Source organism: Thamnophis sirtalis, unplaced genomic scaffold (assembly GCF_051295495.1).
Source record: "Thamnophis sirtalis isolate CommonGarterSnake01/CBP01778 unplaced genomic scaffold, rThaSir2_p1.2 scaffold_4, whole genome shotgun sequence".
Classification (NCBI taxonomy): domain Eukaryota; kingdom Metazoa; phylum Chordata; class Lepidosauria; order Squamata; family Natricidae; genus Thamnophis; species Thamnophis sirtalis.
In genome coordinates, this window is record NW_028261384.1 from 14,090,226 (window position 1) to 14,110,410 (window position 20,185).

General features: G+C 42.0%; 1 protein-coding gene across 4 annotated transcripts in view; it reads right to left on the minus strand.

Annotated features, from left to right (window-relative positions):
* DIP2C (DIP2 acetate--CoA ligase C (putative)) overlaps positions 1-20,185 on the minus strand; it is a 361,956-nt gene that overhangs the window by 147,133 nt on the left and 194,638 nt on the right. For 3 of the 4 annotated variants that reach the window (XM_087712511.1, XM_014061648.2, XM_014061647.2), the window contains exons 3-4: positions 19,483-19,656; positions 12,235-12,345 (exon numbers count right to left, since the gene is read on the minus strand). In XM_087712511.1, the coding sequence (XP_087568637.1) occupies positions 12,235-12,345; positions 19,483-19,656 (285 nt within the window). The remainder of the gene's footprint in view (positions 1-12,234; positions 12,346-19,482; positions 19,657-20,185) is intronic. The other variant, XM_014061651.2, reaches the window with a different exon arrangement.

Sequence of the window (20,185 nt, forward strand, 5' to 3'; positions counted from 1 at the left end):
TGCCAAATAGAGAAACTTCAAGGCCACCAAATTCCTCCATGGGAAAGTGGACTAGACAAGGATTTAAAGGGCCATGCAGAAGAAATTGTTGAAACAAGTATAGCGCTGGTTCATATCCCTTCCCCATGGCCGGTCGCAAGCAGTATTAATAGGTAGCATGTAAGCGGGGCCTATTTGAAGAGTCTTCTTTCAGAAATTAATGGTTCCACTGAGTAAAAACTAAGGGTGGTGAAAAGGGTTCAATTTGTCCAGGGTCTGGGTCACCATTTTGAGAAGGTGCTGGAAAAAGTTTGCTTGTCGACTCCAGGGGGCCTGATTAAAATCAATTATTAGGATCCCTTTCTGAAGGTTTTCTGAAGAAACTATGGGGATGGTGACTAATGGACTAATGCACCCACTAATGGAAGGGGCTGGGGAAATAACCTGGGGATTTGATTTGCCCAATGTTGACCTCGTGATTTTTAAGAAGAAAATGGAATAAGGTCACTTTGAAGCTCCAGAGGGTCCTGATTGAAGTAAATGATCTGGAGCCCTTTTGTAGGGTTTCAAGCCAAGTTATGCCAAGGACAGGGAAACAGACAGCATTGTATGGACTTATGGATGATCTATGGGGAGAGTGGCAGTGGTGTTATGCAGCCATCCTTCTTCTCCTTGACATTTCATTGGCTACAGGGGATGGGGATGTGCAGCATAGTATTGCACTTGCTCAGATCCCTTCTCCATGGCCGGTCCCAAGCAGTATTAATAGGTTGCATGTAAGCGGGCTGTATTAGAAGTGTGTGCTTTCAGAAATTAATGGTTCCACTATGGTGTGTTGCCAAATAGAGAAACTTCAAGGCCACCAACTTCCTCCATGGGAAAGAGGGCTCGGAAAAGGATTTAGAGGGCCATGCAGAAGAAACTGTTGAAACAAGTATTGCGCTAGTTCATATCCCTTCTCCATGGCCAGTCGCAAGCAGTATTAGCATGTAAGCGGGGCCCATTTGAAGAGTCTGCTTTCAGAAATTAATGGTTCAACTCCCTAATCCAAGGCTAGTTCCAAAAAGTGTTAATTGGGAGTGAGACACGTTGACAGATGGGATTGTTTGCACTTGTGGATGATGTCTGGTAAGATTGGGATGGAGAAGTGGAAACACCTTCTTCTCTGTGACATGGCTCAATGCTTTCAGAGGATGGGAATGGGGAGCACAATATTATGCTAGTTCATCTCCTGATTGAAGTAAATGATCTGGACCCCTTAGTGGTTCAGGGATTCAAGCCAAGTTAGTGAGGGACAGGGAGACAGACGGCATTGTTTGCACTTGTGGATGATCTATAGCAAGCGTGGCAGTGGAGAGAGAGGCAGGTCCCATTTGAACAGTTCTACCTTGGTGTGCCATGTGTGCCCATCTCCTGATTGAAGTAAATGATCTGGACCCCTTAGTGGTTCAGGGATTCAAGCCAAGTTAGTGAGGGACAGGGAGACAGACGGCATTGTTTGCACTTGTGGATGATCTATAGCAAGCGTGGCAGTGGAGAGAGAGGCAGGTCCCATTTGAACAGTTCTACCTTGGTGTGCCCATGTGCCCTCACACGGCCTATCCATGTGAGACATTTGTCCAGTGTCCACCTCAACTTTCCAGAACAACTGGTGGAAATATGGTTGCCTCGTAGCTCCAGAGGTTGTTGGTTGAAATGAATGATCTGGACCCCTCAATGTATGATTTGGGGCCAGGATATGGGAGACAGATGGCATTGTTAGCACTTGTGCATGATCCCTAGCAAGAGTGGCAGTGGAGAGAGAGGCAGGTCCCATTTGAACAGTTCTCCCTTGGTGTGCCCATGTGCCCTCACACGGCCTATCCGTCTCAAAATACCCCAGGGTATTGGAGGAGCTTTGGGTTACGAAAAGAGCAAGTTTGTCCTTTAGGGTTTCAAGCCAAGTTATGCCAAGGACAGGGACAGCATTGTATGCACTTGTGGATGATCTATGGGGAGAGTGGCAGTGGAGTAGTGCAACCATCCTTCTTCTCCTTGACTTTTCATTGGCTACAGGGGATGGGATGTGCAACATAGTATTGCACTTGCTCATATACCTGGTCCATTGGAAAGACCGGGGGAATGGACTTGCCAGATTATATGGGAGTAGTTAAATTCTGTTGGACCTGAAGAAATGCATAGGACCCAAGGAGGCTGTTAAGGCAACTAACTGCTAATCAGATCCCCGTCCCTCTTGGTTGATGAAATACTCCAGCATGGTGGGCTGCAGGTGTGTCCAAGTGGTGATAAATGCATTGCACAAGGAGGGGTTATTTCAAGCACCATTAAATGAAGTCTCAAGAGACCATCATTGACCCCATTCTTCCTGAGAAACATTTGTCCAGTGTCCACCTCACCATTTTTGAGAAAGTGATGGGGAAATGTTGCTTTGAAGTTTCTGGGTGTCCTGATTGAAGTAAATGATCTGGACCTCTCTCTGCAGGGTTTCCAGCCAAGTTATGCCCAGGAGAGGGAAACAGACAACATTGTATGCACTTGTGGATGATCTATGGGGAGAGTGGCAGTGGAGTAGTGCAACCATCCTTCTTCTCCTTGACTTTTCATTGGCTACAGGGGATGGGATGTGCAACATAGTATTGCACTTGCTCATATACCTTCTCCATGGCCGGTCCCAAGCAGTATTAATAGGTAGCAGTAAGTGGGCCTTATATGAAGAGTCTGCTTTCAGAAATTAATGGTTCCACTATGGTGTGTCGCCCAATAGAGAAACTTCAAGGCCACCAAATTCCTCCTTGGGAAGGAGGGCTGAGACAAGGACTTAAAGGGCCATGCAGAAGACATTGTTTTCTCCTGACAGAGAATATTCCTTGGATGCATTTTCAATTTGAGTCCAAGCATAGAGCCAGGTCCATTGGAGAGACCAGGGGAATGGACTTGCCAGATTATATGGGAGCAGTTAAATTCTGTTTGGCCTAAAGAAATGCATAGGACCCAAGGAAGGGAACTAACTGCTAATCAGATCCCTGTCCCTCTTGGTCGATGATACCCTCCAGGATGGTGGACTGAAGATGTATCCAAGTGGTGATAAATGCATTGCTCAGGGAGGGGTTATTTGAAGCACCAATAAAGGAAGCCTTAGTGCACCTCCACCTCAAGAGACCACCATTGGACCCAATCTTCCTGGGCAATGTCCACCTCATCATTTTTGGTGATGGAAAAATGTTGCTTTGAAGCTTCCGGGTGTCCTGATTGAAGTAAATGATCTTAACCTCTCCCTGTAGGGTTTCAAGACACGTTATGCCAAGTACAGGGACAGCATTGTATGCACTTGTGTATGATCTATGGGGAGAGTGGCAGTGGAGTAGTGCAACCTCTCTCTGTAGCGTTTGAAGCCAGGTTATGCCAAGTGCATTGTATGCACTTGTGTATGATCTATGGGGAGAGTGGCAGTGGAGTAGTGCAACCATCCTTCTTCTCCTTGACTTTTCATTGGCTACAGGGGATGGGGATGTGCAACATAGTATTGCGCTTGCTCATATCCCTTCTCCATGGCCGGTCCCAAGCAGTATTAATAGGTAGCAGGAAGTGGGCCCTATTTGAAGAGTCTTCTTTCAGAAATTAATGGTTCCACTATGGTGTGTTGCCAAATAGAGAAACTTCAAGGCCACCAAATTCCTCCATGGGAAAGTGGACTAGACAAGGATTTAAAGGGCCATGCAGAAGAAATTGTTGAAACAAGTATAGCGCTGGTTCATATCCCTTCCCCATGGCCGGTCGCAAGCAGTATTAATAGGTAGCATGTAAGCGGGGCCTATTTGAAGAGTCTGCTTTCAGAAATTAATGGTTCCACTGAGTAAAAACTAAGGGTGGTGAAAAGGGTTCAATTTGTCCAGGGTCAGGGTCACCATTTTGAGAAGGTGCTGGAAAAAGTTTGCTTGTCGACTCCGGGGGGCCTGATTAAAATCAATTATTAGGATCCCTTTCTGAAGGTTTTGTGAAGAAACTATGGGGATGGTGACTAATGGACTAATGCACCCACTAATGGAAGGGGCTGGGGAAATAACCTGGGGATTTGATTTGCCCAATGTTGACCTCGTGATTTTTAAGAAGAAAATGGAATAAGGTCACTTTGAAGCTCCAGAGGGTCCTGATTGAAGTAAATGATCTGGAGCCCTTTTGTAGGGTTTCAAGCCAAGTTATGCCAAGGACAGGGAAACAGACAGCATTGTATGGACTTATGGATGATCTATGGGGAGAGTGGCAGTGGTGTTATGCAGCCATCCTTCTTCTCCTTGACATTTCATTGGCTACAGGGGATGGGGATGTGCAGCATAGTATTGCACTTGCTCAGATCCCTTCTCCATGGCCGGTCCCAAGCAGTATTAATAGGTTGCATGTAAGCGGGCTGTATTTGAAGTGTCTGCTTTCAGAAATTAATGCTTCCACTATGGTGTGTTGCCAAATAGAGAAACTTCAAGGCCACCAACTTCCTCCATGGGAAAGAGGGCTCGGAAAAGGATTTAGAGGGCCATGCAGAAGAAACTGTTGAAACAAGTATTGCGCTAGTTCATATCCCTTCTCCATGGCCAGTCGCAAGCAGTATTAATAGGTAGCATGTAAGCGGGGCCCATTTGAAGAGTCTGCTTTCAGAAATTAATGGTTCAACTCCCTAATCCAAGGCTAGTTCCAAAAAGTGTTAATTGGGAGTGAGACACGTTGACAGATGGGATTGTTTGCACTTGTGGATGATGTCTGGTAAGATTGGGATGGAGAAGTGGAAACACCTTCTTCTCTGTGACATGGCTCAATGCTTTCAGAGGATGGGAATGGGGAGCACAATATTATGCTAGTTCATCTCCTGATTGAAGTAAATGATCTGGACCCCTTAGTGGTTCAGGGATTCAAGCCAAGTTAGTGAGGGACAGGGAGACAGACGGCATTGTTTGCACTTGTGGATGATCTATAGCAAGCGTGGCAGTGGAGAGAGAGGCAGGTCCCATTTGAACAGTTCTACCTTGGTGTGCCATGTGTGCCCATCTCCTGATTGAAGTAAATGATCTGGACCCCTTAGTGGTTCAGGGATTCAAGCCAAGTTAGTGAGGGACAGGGAGACAGACGGCATTGTTTGCACTTGTGGATGATCTATAGCAAGCGTGGCAGTGGAGAGAGAGGCAGGTCCCATTTGAACAGTTCTACCTTGGTGTGCCCATGTGCCCTCACACGGCCTATCCATGTGAGACATTTGTCCAGTGTCCACCTCAACTTTCCAGAACAACTGGTGGAAATATGGTTGCCTCGTAGCTCCAGAGGTTGTTGGTTGAAATGAATGATCTGGACCCCTCAATGTATGATTTGGGGCCAGGATATGGGAGACAGATGGCATTGTTAGCACTTGTGCATGATCCCTAGCAAGAGTGGCAGTGGAGAGAGAGGCAGGTCCCATTTGAACAGTTCTCCCTTGGTGTGCCCATGTGCCCTCACACGGCCTATCCGTCTCAAAACACCCCAGGGTATTGGAGGAGCTTTGGGTTACGAAAAGAGCAAGTTTGTCCTTTAGTGTTTCAAGCCAAGTTATGCCAAGGACAGGGACAGCATTGTATGCACTTGTGGATGATCTATGGGGAGAGTGGCAGTGGAATAGTGCAACCATCCTTCTTCTCCTTGACTTTTCATTGGCTACAGGGGATGGGATGTGCAACATAGTATTGCACTTGCTCATATACCTTCTCCATGGCCGGTCCCAAGCAGTATTAATAGGTAGCAGTAAGTGGGCCTTATATGAAGAGTCTGCTTTCAGAAATTAATGGTTCCACTATGGTGTGTCGCCCAATAGAGAAACTTCAAGCCCACCAAATTCCTCCTTGGGAAGGAGGGCTGAGACAAGGACTTAAAGGGCCATGCAGAAGACATTGTTTTCTCCTGACAGAGAATATTCCTTGGATGCATTTTCAATTTGAGTCCAAGCATAGAGCCAGGTCCATTGGAGAGACCGGGGGAATGGACTTGCCAGATTATATGGGAGCAGTTAAATTCTGTTTGGCCTAAAGAAATGCATAGGACCCAAGGAAGGCAACTAACTGCTAATCAGATCCCTGTCCCTCTTGGTCGATGATACCCTCCAGGATGGTGGGCTGCAGGTGTGTCCAAGTGGTGATAAATGCATTGCTCAGGGAGGGGTTATTTGAAGCACCAATAAAGGAAGCCTTAGTGCACCTCCACCTCAAGAGACCACCATTGGACCCAATCTTCCTGGGCAATGTCCACCTCATCATTTTTGGTGATGGAAAAATGTTGCTTTGAAGCTTCTGGGTGTCCTGATTGAAGTAAATGATCTTAACCTCTCCCTGTAGGGTTTCAAGACACGTTATGCCAAGTACAGGGACAGCATTGTATGCACTTGTGTATGATCTATGGGGAGAGTGGCAGTGGAGTAGTGCAACCTCTCTCTGTAGCGTTTCAAGCCAGGTTATGCCAAGTGCATTGTATGCACTTGTGTATGATCTATGGGGAGAGTGGCAGTGGAGTAGTGCAACCATCCTTCTTCTCCTTGATTTTTCATTGGCTACAGGGGATGGGGATGTGCAGCATAGTATTGCGCTTGCTCAGATCCCTTCTCCATGGCCGGTCCCAAACAGTATTAATAGGTAGCAGGAAGTGGGCCCTATTTGAAGAGTCTCCTTTCAGAAATTAATGGTTCCACTATGGTGTGTTGCCAAATAGAGAAACTTCAAGGCCACCAAATTCCTCCATGGGAAAGTGGACTGGACAAGGATTTAAAGGGCCATGCAGAAGAAATTGTTGAAACAAGTATAGCGCTGGTTCATATCCCTTCCCCATGGCCGGTCGCAAGCAGTATTAATAGGTAGCATGTAAGCGGGGCCTATTTGAAGAGTCTGCTTTCAGAAATTAATGGTTCAACTACCTAATCCAAGGCTAGTTCCAAAAAGTGTTAATTGGGAGTGAGACACGTTGCCGCTTTCAATGGTCTGCTCATGGCAACTATTCGAACTCCTCAGTTTTCAGAAGAAACTGGGCGAGTTCTACTAGACAGTCCTATGGAGGTCTTGGTTACCACTTGGAATCAGAGAGTGGCCAAGGCCCTGGACAAGATCGTGTTGAATCTCCGGTTCCTGATTAAAATCAATTATTAGGAACCCTTTCTATAGATTGTCTGACCAAACTATGGGAGTGGTGACTAATGGACCCACTAATGGAAGGAGCTGGAGAGATATCCTGGGGATTTCATATGTGCAGTGTTCACCTCAACATAAAGACAGCATTGTATGCACTTGTGTATGATCTATGGGGAGAGTGGCAGTGGAGTAATGCAACCATCCTTTCATAGGCTACAGGTGATGGCGCTGTGCAGCATAGTATTTCACTTGCTCATATCCCTTCTGCTTTCAGAAATTAATGGTTCCACTATGGTGTGTTGCCAAATAGAGAAACTTCAAGGCCACCAACTTCCTCCATGGGAAAGAGGGCTCGGACAAGGATTTAAAGGGCCATGCAGAAGAAATGGTTGAAACAAGTATTGCGCTAGTTCATATCCCTTCTCCATGGCCAGTCGCAAGCAGTATTAATAGGTAGCATGTAAGCGGGGCCTATTTGAAGAGTCTGCTTTCAGAAATTAATGGTTCAACTACCTAATCCAAGGCTAGTTCCAAAAAGTGTTAATTGGGAGTGAGCCATGTTGACAGATGGGATTGTTTGCACTTGTGGATGATGTCTGGTAAGATTGGGATGGAGAAGTGGAAACACCTTCTTCTCTGTGACATGGCTCAATGCCTTCAGAGGATGGGAATGGGGAGAACAATATTATGCTAGTTCATCTCCTGATTGAAGTAAATGATCTGGACCCCTTAGTGGTTCAGGGATTCAAGCCAAGTTAGTGAGGGACAGGGAGACAGATGGCATTGTTTGCACTTGTGGATGATCTATAGCAAGCGTGGCAGTGGAGAGAGAGGCAGGTCCCATTTGAACAGTTCTACCTTGGTGTGCCATGTGTGCCCATCTCCTGATTGAAGTAAATGATCTGGACCCCTAAGTGGTTCAGGGATTCAAGCCAAGTTAGTGAGGGACAGGGAGACAGACGGCATTGTTTGCACTTGTGGATGATCTATAGCAAGCGTGGCAGTGGAGAGAGAGGCAGGTCCCATTTGAACAGTTCTACCTTGGTGTGCCCATGTGCCCTCACACGGCCTATCCATGTGAGACATTTGTCCAGTGTCCACCTCAACTTTCCAGAACAACTGGTGGAAATATGGTTGCCTCGTAGCTCCAGAGGTTGTTGGTTGAAATGAATGATCTGGACCCCTCAATGTATGATTTGGGGCCAGGATATGGGAGACAGATGGCATTGTTAGCACTTGTGCATGATCCCTAGCAAGAGTGGCAGTGGAGAGAGAGGCAGGTCCCATTTGAACAGTTCTCCCTTGGTGTGCCCATGTGCCCTCACACGGCCTATCCGTCTCAAAATACCCCAGGGTACTGGAGGAGCTTTGGGTTACGAAAAGAGCAAGTTTGTCCTTTAGGGTTTCAAGCCAAGTTATGCCAAGGACAGAGACAGCATTGTATGCACTTGTGGATGATCTATGGGGAGAGTGGCAGTGGAGTAGTGCAACTATCCTTCTTCTCCTTGACTTTTCATTGGCTACAGGGGATGGGATGTGCAACATAGTATTGCACTTGCTCATATCCCTTCTCCCTGGCCGGTCCCAAGCAGTATTAATAGGTTGCATGTAAGCGGGCTGTATTTGATGAGTCTGCTTTCAGAAATTAATGGTCAACTCGCTAATCCAAGGCTAGTTCCAAAAAGTGTTAATTGGGAGTGAGACACGTTGACAGATGGCATTGTTTGCACTTGTGGATGATGTCTGGCAAGATTGGGATGGAGAAGTGGAAACACCTTCTTCTCTGTGACATGGGATGGGAATGGGGAGCACAATGATCTGGACCCCTTAATGGTTCAGGGATTCAAGCCAAGTTAGTGAGGGACAGGGAGACAGGCGCCATTGTTTGCACTTGTGGATGATCTATAGCAAGTGTGGCAGTGGAGAGAGAGGCAGGTCCCATTTGAACAGTTCTACCTTGATGTGCCCATGTGCCCTCACACGGCATATCAGTCTTAAAATACCCCATGCGAGGGACAGGGAGACAAATGGCATTGTTTGCACTTATGGATGATCTCTGGGGAGAATGGCAGTGGAATAGCGCACCCATCCTTCTTCTCCTTGACCTTTCAATGACTACAGGGGATGGGGCTGTGCATTATAGTTTTGTGCTAGTTCAAATCCCTTCTCCATGGCAGTATTAATTGGTAGCGAGAGGTATTTGAAGAGTTGCAATTAAGGGTTCCACTCAGGTTTTAGAAGGAGCTGTGAGAATATCCTGGGGGTTCTGCCACACAATCCTGGACGGGATTGTGCCATGTGCCCTCATGTGGCCTATCAATGCCAAAACTTTATTGATTTATTCAGGAACTGAGGGTTCTAAAAAGGACTAAAAAGCAGCTAGATAAGTGCTACAGGAAAAGTAATATAGAAGGTGAAACAGCAACAAATAAGGCCTACTCTGTGGTGGTACCGTCAGCAAAAGTCACTATTTTTCCAGTCCTATCTCCAATGTCGTCCAATGGGGAAACTTCAAGGCCACCAAATTTCTCCCTTGGAAGGAGTGCTCCAAGAAGCATTTAAAGGGCCATGCAGAAGAAATTGTTAAAACACCTGATGGAGAAAATTCCTTGGATGCATTCTCAGGTTGAATCCAAGCATAGAGCAGACTGGGGGAGAGACTGGGGGAATGGACTTGCCACATTATCAGGGAGGCCTTGATCACTGCTTGGAATCAGAAAGCGACCAAGGCTCTTGGAAAGATTATGCCTATGTGCCCTCATGTGGCCTATCAGTCCTGAAAACTCTCCATAGTTTATGGAGGAGCTTTGGGTTCTGAATAGGACCAAAAGGCAGCTGGAGTGCAGCTGGAGCAAAACTGGAATAAAACTAAGAATGAACCTGACTGGGCATAAGTTAGAGCCGCAATTAAGCCCTGCATTGTGGCCCTAAGTGTTTCAAAATGTCAGTATCATTTAAAGAGTCATGCAAAATGAATTTGTTCCATGCCAGAGAAAACATCCCATCTGCTAACGAACTGGAGCAAGAAATATCAAGGAACAGCATTTTCTGATATGGCCCCATCCCTGTGCAACATTCTTCTACTGGAGGTGAGAACTCCCCCTGTCTTTTAGCCTTTCGGTAGCATATCAAAATCTAGTGTTGCTGGATGGTCTGCGCCCCGAGAATGGTATTTACTGCAGGTCATGGCTTGTGAATAAGGAGAATCTCATCCATGTTCCATCCATCTCTTGGCTCTTTTGTGTGTTTTAGCACAGTTTTTAATGTCAGTTTGCTTTGCTTTTTTAATATTGTAACTATTTTTCTTTTGTTTGTATAAATTGTAAGCCAACTAGTGTCACTTTGTATGGAGGATGGGAAGCACACAAATGGATGGATGGATGGATGGATGGATGGTTGGATGGGAGGGAGGGAGGGAGGGAGGGAGGGAGGAAAGGAGGAAGGAAGGAAGGAAGGAAGGAAGGAAGGAAGGAAGGAAATAATCCAGGTTCCCCCCACCCTAAAACGTAAGTTATACTATACTAGATACAATAGCTAGGTTCAGATAAACCAGACTGCTGATCTGTGAGCCAGGTGATGTTATCTCAGTGCTTTACAAAAACAGGTTAACTGTCCATAAGAGCACAGGAACAGTTTCCCCTTTGGCTTTCATAAGTTAAAATTTGTAAGAATTGAATTTTTAAATTTTTAAACGGTTTTATTTTTCTGCTTCTGTGACATTCAAATATTAGATTGTTTTAAGGTGTTTTTCTGATGCATCAGGGAGAAAGCATTCAGAAGAAACAAGTGGGACTTGGAATATCAGGCAGATTGAAATATTGCTGTTTAAAAACCCATGTTGGTATTTCAGCAGCTATTGACATTTTCTTCAGCCAGAAGTTAATTTTGTCCTCTCCACCGTGAATAGCATGATTTGAGTTACATATAGAGAATTGTTTTTACCTAACTCTCAAATAGGTTTCTTTATCATCTTTTTAGCTTCCTTTATTTTTATAAAATAAAAAAAAATTATTAATAAGTCAAAGTTGAGGGTAATACTAACTCAGTATGAAACCAGAAACACACACACACACACACACATCCACATACACTATATACTCCAGCTTGAAGATGTAAATATTTCAAATATTTCCCATACAGACAATAATTAAATATATTATTAATCCTGCTAATAAATGATCCAATTTAATTGAATTTGTCTTTCATAAATTTTTCAATATCCTTTTGTTTTTTCCCAAAGCAAACTTTCATCTGTATAAATACCACCGATCCAAAAAAATATTATATTTTGATTTTCCTGTTTTTGTATTATAAAGAATTCCAGTGTGATCTTAATTATCCCAATTTTTAAGGATAAGTTGGCATTTCCAGTGTGAAAGTTTTATTTATACAATCTTGATCATATTCCCTTGTCATTATGTAAAGTATACCTCTTATGCAGGAAATCTGATTAAGAGTCATATCTCCAAAATAGATTTGATAAGATAGAGTTGATATCTACAAAATCCAAGGAAGATTTAATATTTCCAGAAGAGATTTGAATGAATCATATAGTGTCACGGTGTTGCATTAAGACTGGGGACCAACCCTACTCTTGGCTTCTGACACTCATTGGGTGATAGTGGAGCAATCATACTCTCTCATTGGAAGCTTCCCATCAAGAAATAGCTAGAGGGAAGGGGAGAATGGAAAAGAGTATAGACTGAATGTTGCCTTACTCTCCCTAAGTTAAAGTATAATGTGCAACTAACTCATAAATCAATAATGTATATGCCCTGTTTTTTCATGAATCTTCCGACTAAGGTTAAAAGATTAACGTAGTTGGAGTCAAATGGAGTCCAAGAAGATTATATCTCTCCACTGCTCTTCAAAAGATATTTCTTCTGTGAAGTCTTGGGTGCTCTCTCTGTTTATTGTTTGCTTGCAAACATTTCATTACCGTACTACATAAAATCATCTCCACACTTCCCAAATCCCACAATCATTGAACTGATGATGTTGCTTAGCTGGGTAATGAAACATCTGTAAGCAAACAACCAGAGCACCAAGGATTCCACCAAGGAACAATCCTGAGCTACAGATGGTCCCTTCTAATGTTTGTTGTTGTTGTTGTTGTACGCACCTGATCGATAGCGCTCATCTCGTGACCCTGAGGATCTACGGCGATGATATCGAGAGGAGGAGGATGGAGTTACTGGTGTTCGGCGTTCTTGTGGCAGTGCTTGATCCACTCCTGCATTTGCAGAAAACAAAAGGAAAAAATATCAGATTCTGTCCATTATTTTTTAGAATTATGGTAAACATGGCATAAGGTGGAATGCAAATAAAACTTTGAACTGCTTAAGTTGTCAAGAACTCTATGCTAGAGTTGATACAAAGCAAAGAAATTATTACAACATAGGATTTTATGACACTGTTCAAAATCAAAGGTGTGAACAAAGCATCTACATTATTGCCAATAACTGCAGCACAAATATGCAAAATGCAACAGAACAACAACAACTCTAGGGAATGCACTTTTGTGATACTGTCATGCTTGAATTGTACAAATCAGAAACTGATCAAGAAAATGTTTGGTAGAGTTAGAATCATAAAACAGCAGCATCAAGTATAGTAATTCTGCCCATGTTCCATTGGTATACAATCAAATATCTTATGAGTCAAATAAAGCAATGTTTGCTAATCCCTTTTACTGCTGCAAAGTGAAAGTACTCTAAGTGCACCATATAAATGTCTACATTATAGGAAAACGCAACTGATTCAGATGCCTCCAGAAGTGAAACATCAACCAAAGTTTGAATTGTCCCTTTCATAGGTTAGGATTGAGCTCTAGATAGAAAAGGAAAATCATGAAATCTCGCCCTTGCTATCTCCAGAATGAATGGAAGAAACTCTTTCTTTAAACAGAAGAAGGAAGTGAACAATTGCTCCTATGGTCCACCTGAGCAGAGAAAGACAATTCTTCCTCTATTGAAGTAATGGACAATGGAAAATAAACAATCTGCCCTTCCATTTCTGCAGCAGAAAAGGGGATGAAATGTTGAATGAACCTGGTGCTGAATTCTTGTGGACTACATCTGGTTTGCAGCTCTAGAGAGTCACCAGGCACTTTTGTTGATTTTATGCATCAAATCAAAATATACCCACTGAGCCTTTCCAAAACAAGGTTTTCCCAGCTCTTCAGCTTAATGAACCCCATCTGCTGTCTCCAGATGCTACTACTTTTTGATTCCTTAGGAAGATGGATCCCAGTATATTTGACTGAAGGAGAAAGAATATGGAGGTAAGAGTTTTTAAATGTCCCATTTGGCAGTATCTCCAAACAGAGCATTTAGACTATTCAGTATGTTACATTAAAAACAAGCAAGTTAGGAGTTGAAACAAGAAATAACTCTGTGACAGATTATGTGCTCCGTACTGCCTTGGCAAACGGTTAAAAATAAATACGAGCTAATTGAAATAATCAGTTCAGCAGCTCTTTCCAAAGAGCATCATGTGGCTGAGCTTGGAGCAGGCGACAGCTCTATTTTAGGTCTACAAATTAGATACTATGGTGATAAGAACCACAGGGGACAAAAAAGACAACCCTGCTTATTTGAAAGATAGTTTATCTACCCTCCAACCTGATACCAATGAAAAATTATTGTATACTACAGGATGTTTCTATACTTAAGTATAATATTTGTATTTGTCTTGCAATACCTTATACAGTTTTATAAGCCAATGAGACAGTATGTTGTATAAAATTGGAATACTATAATTTTTCAGATAAGGCAAAAATGGGCAAAGTATCAATTGAAGTGGGATAATCCATGAGCTGGATGAAGTATCCTAGTCTCAGCGTCTCTTCTCTTTGTATAATTTCAGTTTCTATTTCCAACTGTGGTGTTGGTGTCAATACTACCAAACAGAACTATTAGTTAGAACTTTTTTATATGTTATGATATTCTTAGAATCCTATAAATCTGCAGCTATTGAGATGATCTAATTAATTCGTGAGTCCCAGTTTTTATTCTCTTTGGAATCAGATCTTCTTCTTGTGTCCTGTTCATGCAGTAGTCAGTTGCTGGTTCATTCATTTTTTCCAATGACATGAGCACATTTCTCTGGTAAGAAGCCTTAAATAGAAAATGTCTAATTCAATTTTCTGCCTCCATTAAAGGTCAAAATAGGACCTCCTTTTCCTTTCTCCCATATACAAGGGATATAAATATGACTTTATGGCTGGTTCCCAAGTTTTCTTCAAACAATGGAAGTCCAGTACAAGCTTTTATTAGGTATTCAGCAGGGCCAGTCAGTTGCAATTTTTAAAAACAGCCTAGTTTTCTTGCAGGGTAAATATAGAACACAAAATATTAAGACTCTGGTATGCAGACCATTTTGCATAAGACAGAAAACCCTCACAAATATTAAACTCCAAAAATCCAGTGAAATATTGTTATCAAAATCATCTTAGAAACATCATCTATCTGTGTGGCACATATAGTGCTGGAACCTGTAGTCAGATGGAATTGCTTTTTTCAGAATTAAATTTATGCAAATAAATAATGCAGAAGGCAATCTGTAGAGTTTATAGATTCATTGCTATAGCCTTGCATGGAGGATTATATCTTGTAAAATCATGTACTATATTCTCTTGAAATCTCTCTTGATCTGTTTTCTAGGAGTCACTCAACGTTGAACACCCAGCTAGAAAAATGTTAATTATATCACATCTCTGAATGAGAAGGTAACAGAATATAACCTGAAGCTGAATTAACTTGTCCTTTGTTTGGAAAATGCATGATGAAAATAAATATATAAAATCAATAAATTAATTGGTAGTGAAATACATCCAGCATTCAATTACTTGAAAGGAATTCTCTTCTGAAGCCTTTTTTAATCTATAAAGAAGATGAAAGTAAAGAGAGAAAAGAGAGAAACTTCCATCATACATGGCGATGATCACTACTTTGGATTTGAGAGATTCAATAAAATTGGGATATCAGTGGCTATAAATCTTGATAATGAAGGTTATCTTTTGGATCTCTGACTGTTACTAAAAATGACAATGGACAAGAGATTTTGCTTGCCCATCCATAAGTTGGCTTCATAAATGTATTATATGATACAGAATGCTGATAGTAATGCTGGAATATCTAAAGCCAAAATTGGGAACTATGCAAATATTTAAGAACTACTAGATTAAAAAATCACCACTGTCAGAAGAAATCCATTGATTTGTGAGAAAGGCCAGAAGAAAATGGAAGTTTAAATCGCAGTGGGTGTACAAAACTGTTGCTGGGAATAAGCAACCAATTAATTCACCTGGGTCCATTCTTGCTTGCAATAAAGATTCTTATTTAATTGATCTGTGTCTGTGAGCCATATCCAAACTTATGAGCTATATAAAATGAGAATCTCTGTAATTTAATCCTGAATCCTTTAAAGCAGTGATGGCTAACCTTTTCCGGACAGAGTGGCCAAAGTGCGTTTGCAGGAGAATGCGGGCGTGCACACCCGAACCCCCAAAACTCAATGCGTGTATGGCTCATGTGCATGTGCCCCTCCCACACACACTTGCACAGACACCCATAGGTGACCCACCTCCACATGTGCCTCCTGCATGCACCTTGCCCCCCTGCATGCACGTGCACCCTCCACGCATGCATGTATCGCCCTCCCACACACCCCTGCCCCCCCCACATGTGCAGCAGAAACTCAACAATCAGCTGGCCAGCAGGAGGCGCACACGCATGTGCAGCAGAACTGATCTGGGGTGACGGCCCACAGAAAGGGTGCTGTGTGCCACCTGTGGCACACATGCCATAGGTTCGCCATCACAGCTTTAGAGGGAGCATAACAATTCCAGGACAACTCTTCTTATATTCTTATCATTTCTTTACACCTCTAATGCAACTGGGTATTTTGGAGTTAACTGATTTCTGGAATATCAACATATCTGAAAAGCTTCACATGAGGAATGCTGACTTAATGGCTGTCAAAGCAGACCGAAGCAAGAATCTCCTAATCTAAATTGCTATGCCTTAGCCCCTAGTTTTGAACATATAGGTAAGAAGTAATCAATAAGCAATCAATGTTTCCTACTCAATGAGTTTTAAGGAAGATTTATTCCCTTGCTACTATTCATGCTTTTGAGATGAAGGAAACGAACAATCAGCAACTACAATTATTACCTGGGACCAAACGTAGGAAAAATGGAATCAAGATTCAAAAACCTGCCTTCAATAAGAGAATCCCAGACAACAATATTTTTTTCAGGATTTTCATACTGCCCCTCCCTTAATGGAACAATAGTGCTTTAGTTTGAGGAAAGATGCTTCATTTTGATTCTTACGAAATTTGGAACCAATTAAATTGGATTCACGAGTGGAGAATGGCAACTATATAATATATATTTACACCCATCTCTCCCAACATCTTAATTCTTATAGAATCAGAAGTCATCTAATCCCTACACCAACCATCTTACTCAACGCTTTACTCTTTGCAGCATCTGCTTGAACATTTCCAGTCTCTGACTGAAGTTCTATAGAGACAGAGAATATAGCATTGTAAAAGAGAGTGGAGATAGCCTTGAAGAAATTATGCAACAGCTGTTATAAAAACATCAGCTTAATCCACAAAGGCAGGAGTGAGTGAGCAAGAAACTCAGTATTGTTGCTTTTTAACTCTCTTTGTTATATGAGAATAAGAGAAATTCTAATAGGTTTTCAAAGTTCTGTTTTTCCTTACAACACCTAACATAAATCTAGCTCCTTGTATTTTCAAACCACTGGTTTTTGTTTTGCTCTTTGAACAACAGAGAGTAAGAACACTCCTTTGTCCACTTAATAACCCATAAGTATCTAAAAACTGCCTGCTATCATGTCTTCACAGCTTAAACATCCCAGGTCTTTTAAGTGGTTGTTTCCAGACTCTTCCCTCCTCTTGATAGCCACCCTCTGAACTTACTCCTGATTGTTGTTGTGTTTTGCTTTTCCTTTTTCTATGAACTGCTTCCTGTTAGAATGCTTTACTTAACTCTGCAATATGGAGCAATAATATTCTTTTCCTAGCTACTGGTAAGTTCATTTAAAATGTATATTCTATTGATTCCCTCTCCAATCACATTAAAGTACTCTAAAACCCAATTTAGAATTCTTGAAGAGAATAAATTTATGTTGAAGACAATTGTGTCAATCAAACATTCCATTCCAAACATGCATAAGGGATGTTTCAAGTGTCCAAATTGAGATCAGGTGACTGCAGGGGTGGTGAGGTAGTTTTAACTTTGAACACAAAAACTTTTTCTCTGGCTGTCATAACTTCAAACTATTGTTAAACAAATGGTCATAACTCAAGGACTACTTGAACATTGAGATAATCCTTCATCAAGTCTCAAATCTGGACTGGCATGAAGTACTCAGATATAACTAACATACTATTTTTTTTTTACTATAAATTCATACTTCCATTCCAATGAACTGATTGGGATGGATGAAAATGGAAGTCATAGGAAGATTGCCAATTAGTAAAATAAGAAGTTTGAATACAGAAGATCCCAGACAGAATTCCTAGACTAGCTTTCTCAAATCGGACATTTTCCAATGATGCAGAATTCTAAATTCCAGAAGCCTTTCCAAGAAATAGTAGCAGGTAGTATGAACTATTCTAGTTTAGCATATGACAGCCTCAGTTAACAGAACCTATTTTGATTTTAGGGTGTTTTTGTTTTGTCATTTGCTCTTAATTGTTTGGTGGTTTAGGTCCACCAATTAAAATCAGACGAAAATAGTCATTTAGGACACATGTCAATACTCTAAAATTTAAGGAACAAAATAGAATTGTGTGCTCAGTGTTTGCAACAACCATGTATGTCCTTTCACATATAGATTCATTCCCATTTTCCTCCCAAATTTAAGCATTCATTTGGAATAATTTAGGGGTTTTTTTCCAGTTACCATAAGAGATGGTGCCTATGGAGGGGATCTAGTGTAGTGAAGAAGGAGTTGGAGAGGACAAGAGACAGCAGAGCCCAGAGAAGGACAGGAGATAGAGGAAGAGAGTTAGGATAGCCATTCCTTAGAATCTCCTAGGGTATATCCATTAGGGTGAGATTAATAATAGTTTAGTCTGGCAGGATTCTGTCTGTTGTATGTAGGCAAATAAAGAACCTATCTGTGGCTGGCTTGTTCTACATTGTTCTTGAGCTAAATCTAATAGTTATTGCTTTTATTGGATAGCTAAAGATCAGAAAAAATTATAAATGACTACAACTCACTCAGAGATCTACGTACAGATTCTGAACTAATCCTATCACCAATGATAATTTAGGCCAGCAGCCCCCAAGCTTTTGGGCACCAGGAACCAGAAAGGTTTTTTTCATGGACTAGATGAGGCATAGTTTTGCATGTTGACTGTGTCCCATGGATGGGCTTTGCTTGTTTGCACAGCCCAGTTTTTGGCATGCCGCATACTGATGCCAGTCCATGGATTGGGGGTTGGGCTGATGGGGTGGCCTCTGATGGCCTCTGATTTAGGCTGTTAACATACATTTCCCACAGAGAACATGGCTGGAAAAAAATCAACTTTTTGTGGCTACATCTGCCATATTATACAAATATTTCACGATGCTGGAGTAAGGCAGGGTAAGAATGAATTAGTTTGTTTCCGTCATTAATCAGCATCAAATCCATGGAACAGATACCCTCAAAATAGATGTTTCAGTGCCATCTCAAATATAACCAGAGAAAAGACTATGTAGTAGACAAATGCTTTATTAGAGGTCATAGGGCTACCAAGCAAGACCATACAGAATTGTCCTTCAGATGGTGCATTGTGGAAAACTGCAGAGAGATCCACATTGGAATGGAATATGGTACTTGCTTTCAGAACACTGAGCAGAAAAGCAATAATGACCTTCATAGATATCAATAAAACCATACTTTTAAAGTTAACTGCTACTCTCTGGTTCACACAATACTCTAAAACACATATGCATGGATCAATAATTTATGCTACAGACACATTTTTCAAGCCTCTTTTCCCAAAGTAGCAAATGAGTTGGCAGAAATGACCTTGACTAAGTCAACACTTGTCTTTCAGAGATGGCTTTGGAATGTCGAGCAAGATCCAATTCTCACAAGTTTGTAACTTTTCTCAGGAATATTGCTACTCTAGCAGATCCACAAATCGAGCTGGAACTGCATTAGGTACACATTGTGAAACAACCCACAAATAGTGTGCAATTCTGGGATTGCAAATGTCACTTTTCTGTGTGCTGTAACTTCCTTCCCATACCATATCCATGAAATCCAACCAACTTCTTTCAAAATTCTTGTCAAACATATACAGATATATAAACATAAGTACAGTTGTTTGTGCTCACCAAAACGAAAGTAAAAGAGGGGACGGTTTGCTGCTGTGCTGTGCGGTGCTGTGCGCTCTCTAGCTGCTGCTTCCCGGATGTCACAGACCCCAATGTTGCTAGTGCGGTGCATCCTTCTTGCGGGCCCTTCACTGTGCTGCAGTCTACACCGTACCGCGGCAGCTCCATTCGCCGCTGTAACAATTCGAAAAAAACTAATTAAATCATGTTTAGTTTTTTTACATTTGTTACAGCCACGGATGGAGTTTCAGCCCCCATGCAGTTGAGGTATGTACACACACAAGTCCCAAAGCAGGTGTACCTGCACATATACATACATCCCCACCCCACCCCCAAACATACAAACACATATACAGACATTGTAAAACAGAGCCACATAATCAATTTCCCACTAAGCCAACATTGGTGTTTGTAATGTCAACAAAGCAGCAGCCACAGAAGACTGGATGTTGAAATAGTCAAGAGCTGCCTTTTGGTTTACAGCCAGTATTTTGGGTATGTTTGCTCAAAACGTAAAGGCACCTTACCCAAAGAATTACATGAAGAATTAGATTGTTTTGGTTTAAAGATGTAAAACACCAAACTTTCCCAACGATTTGACATTGCATTTTCCAATAGATCATAGCAAATAGTGATCAAAGTGCAACTAATGGCACGTTAAAACAACATCATCCCCAAAATGGGCAAAGCAACTCCCCTTTGA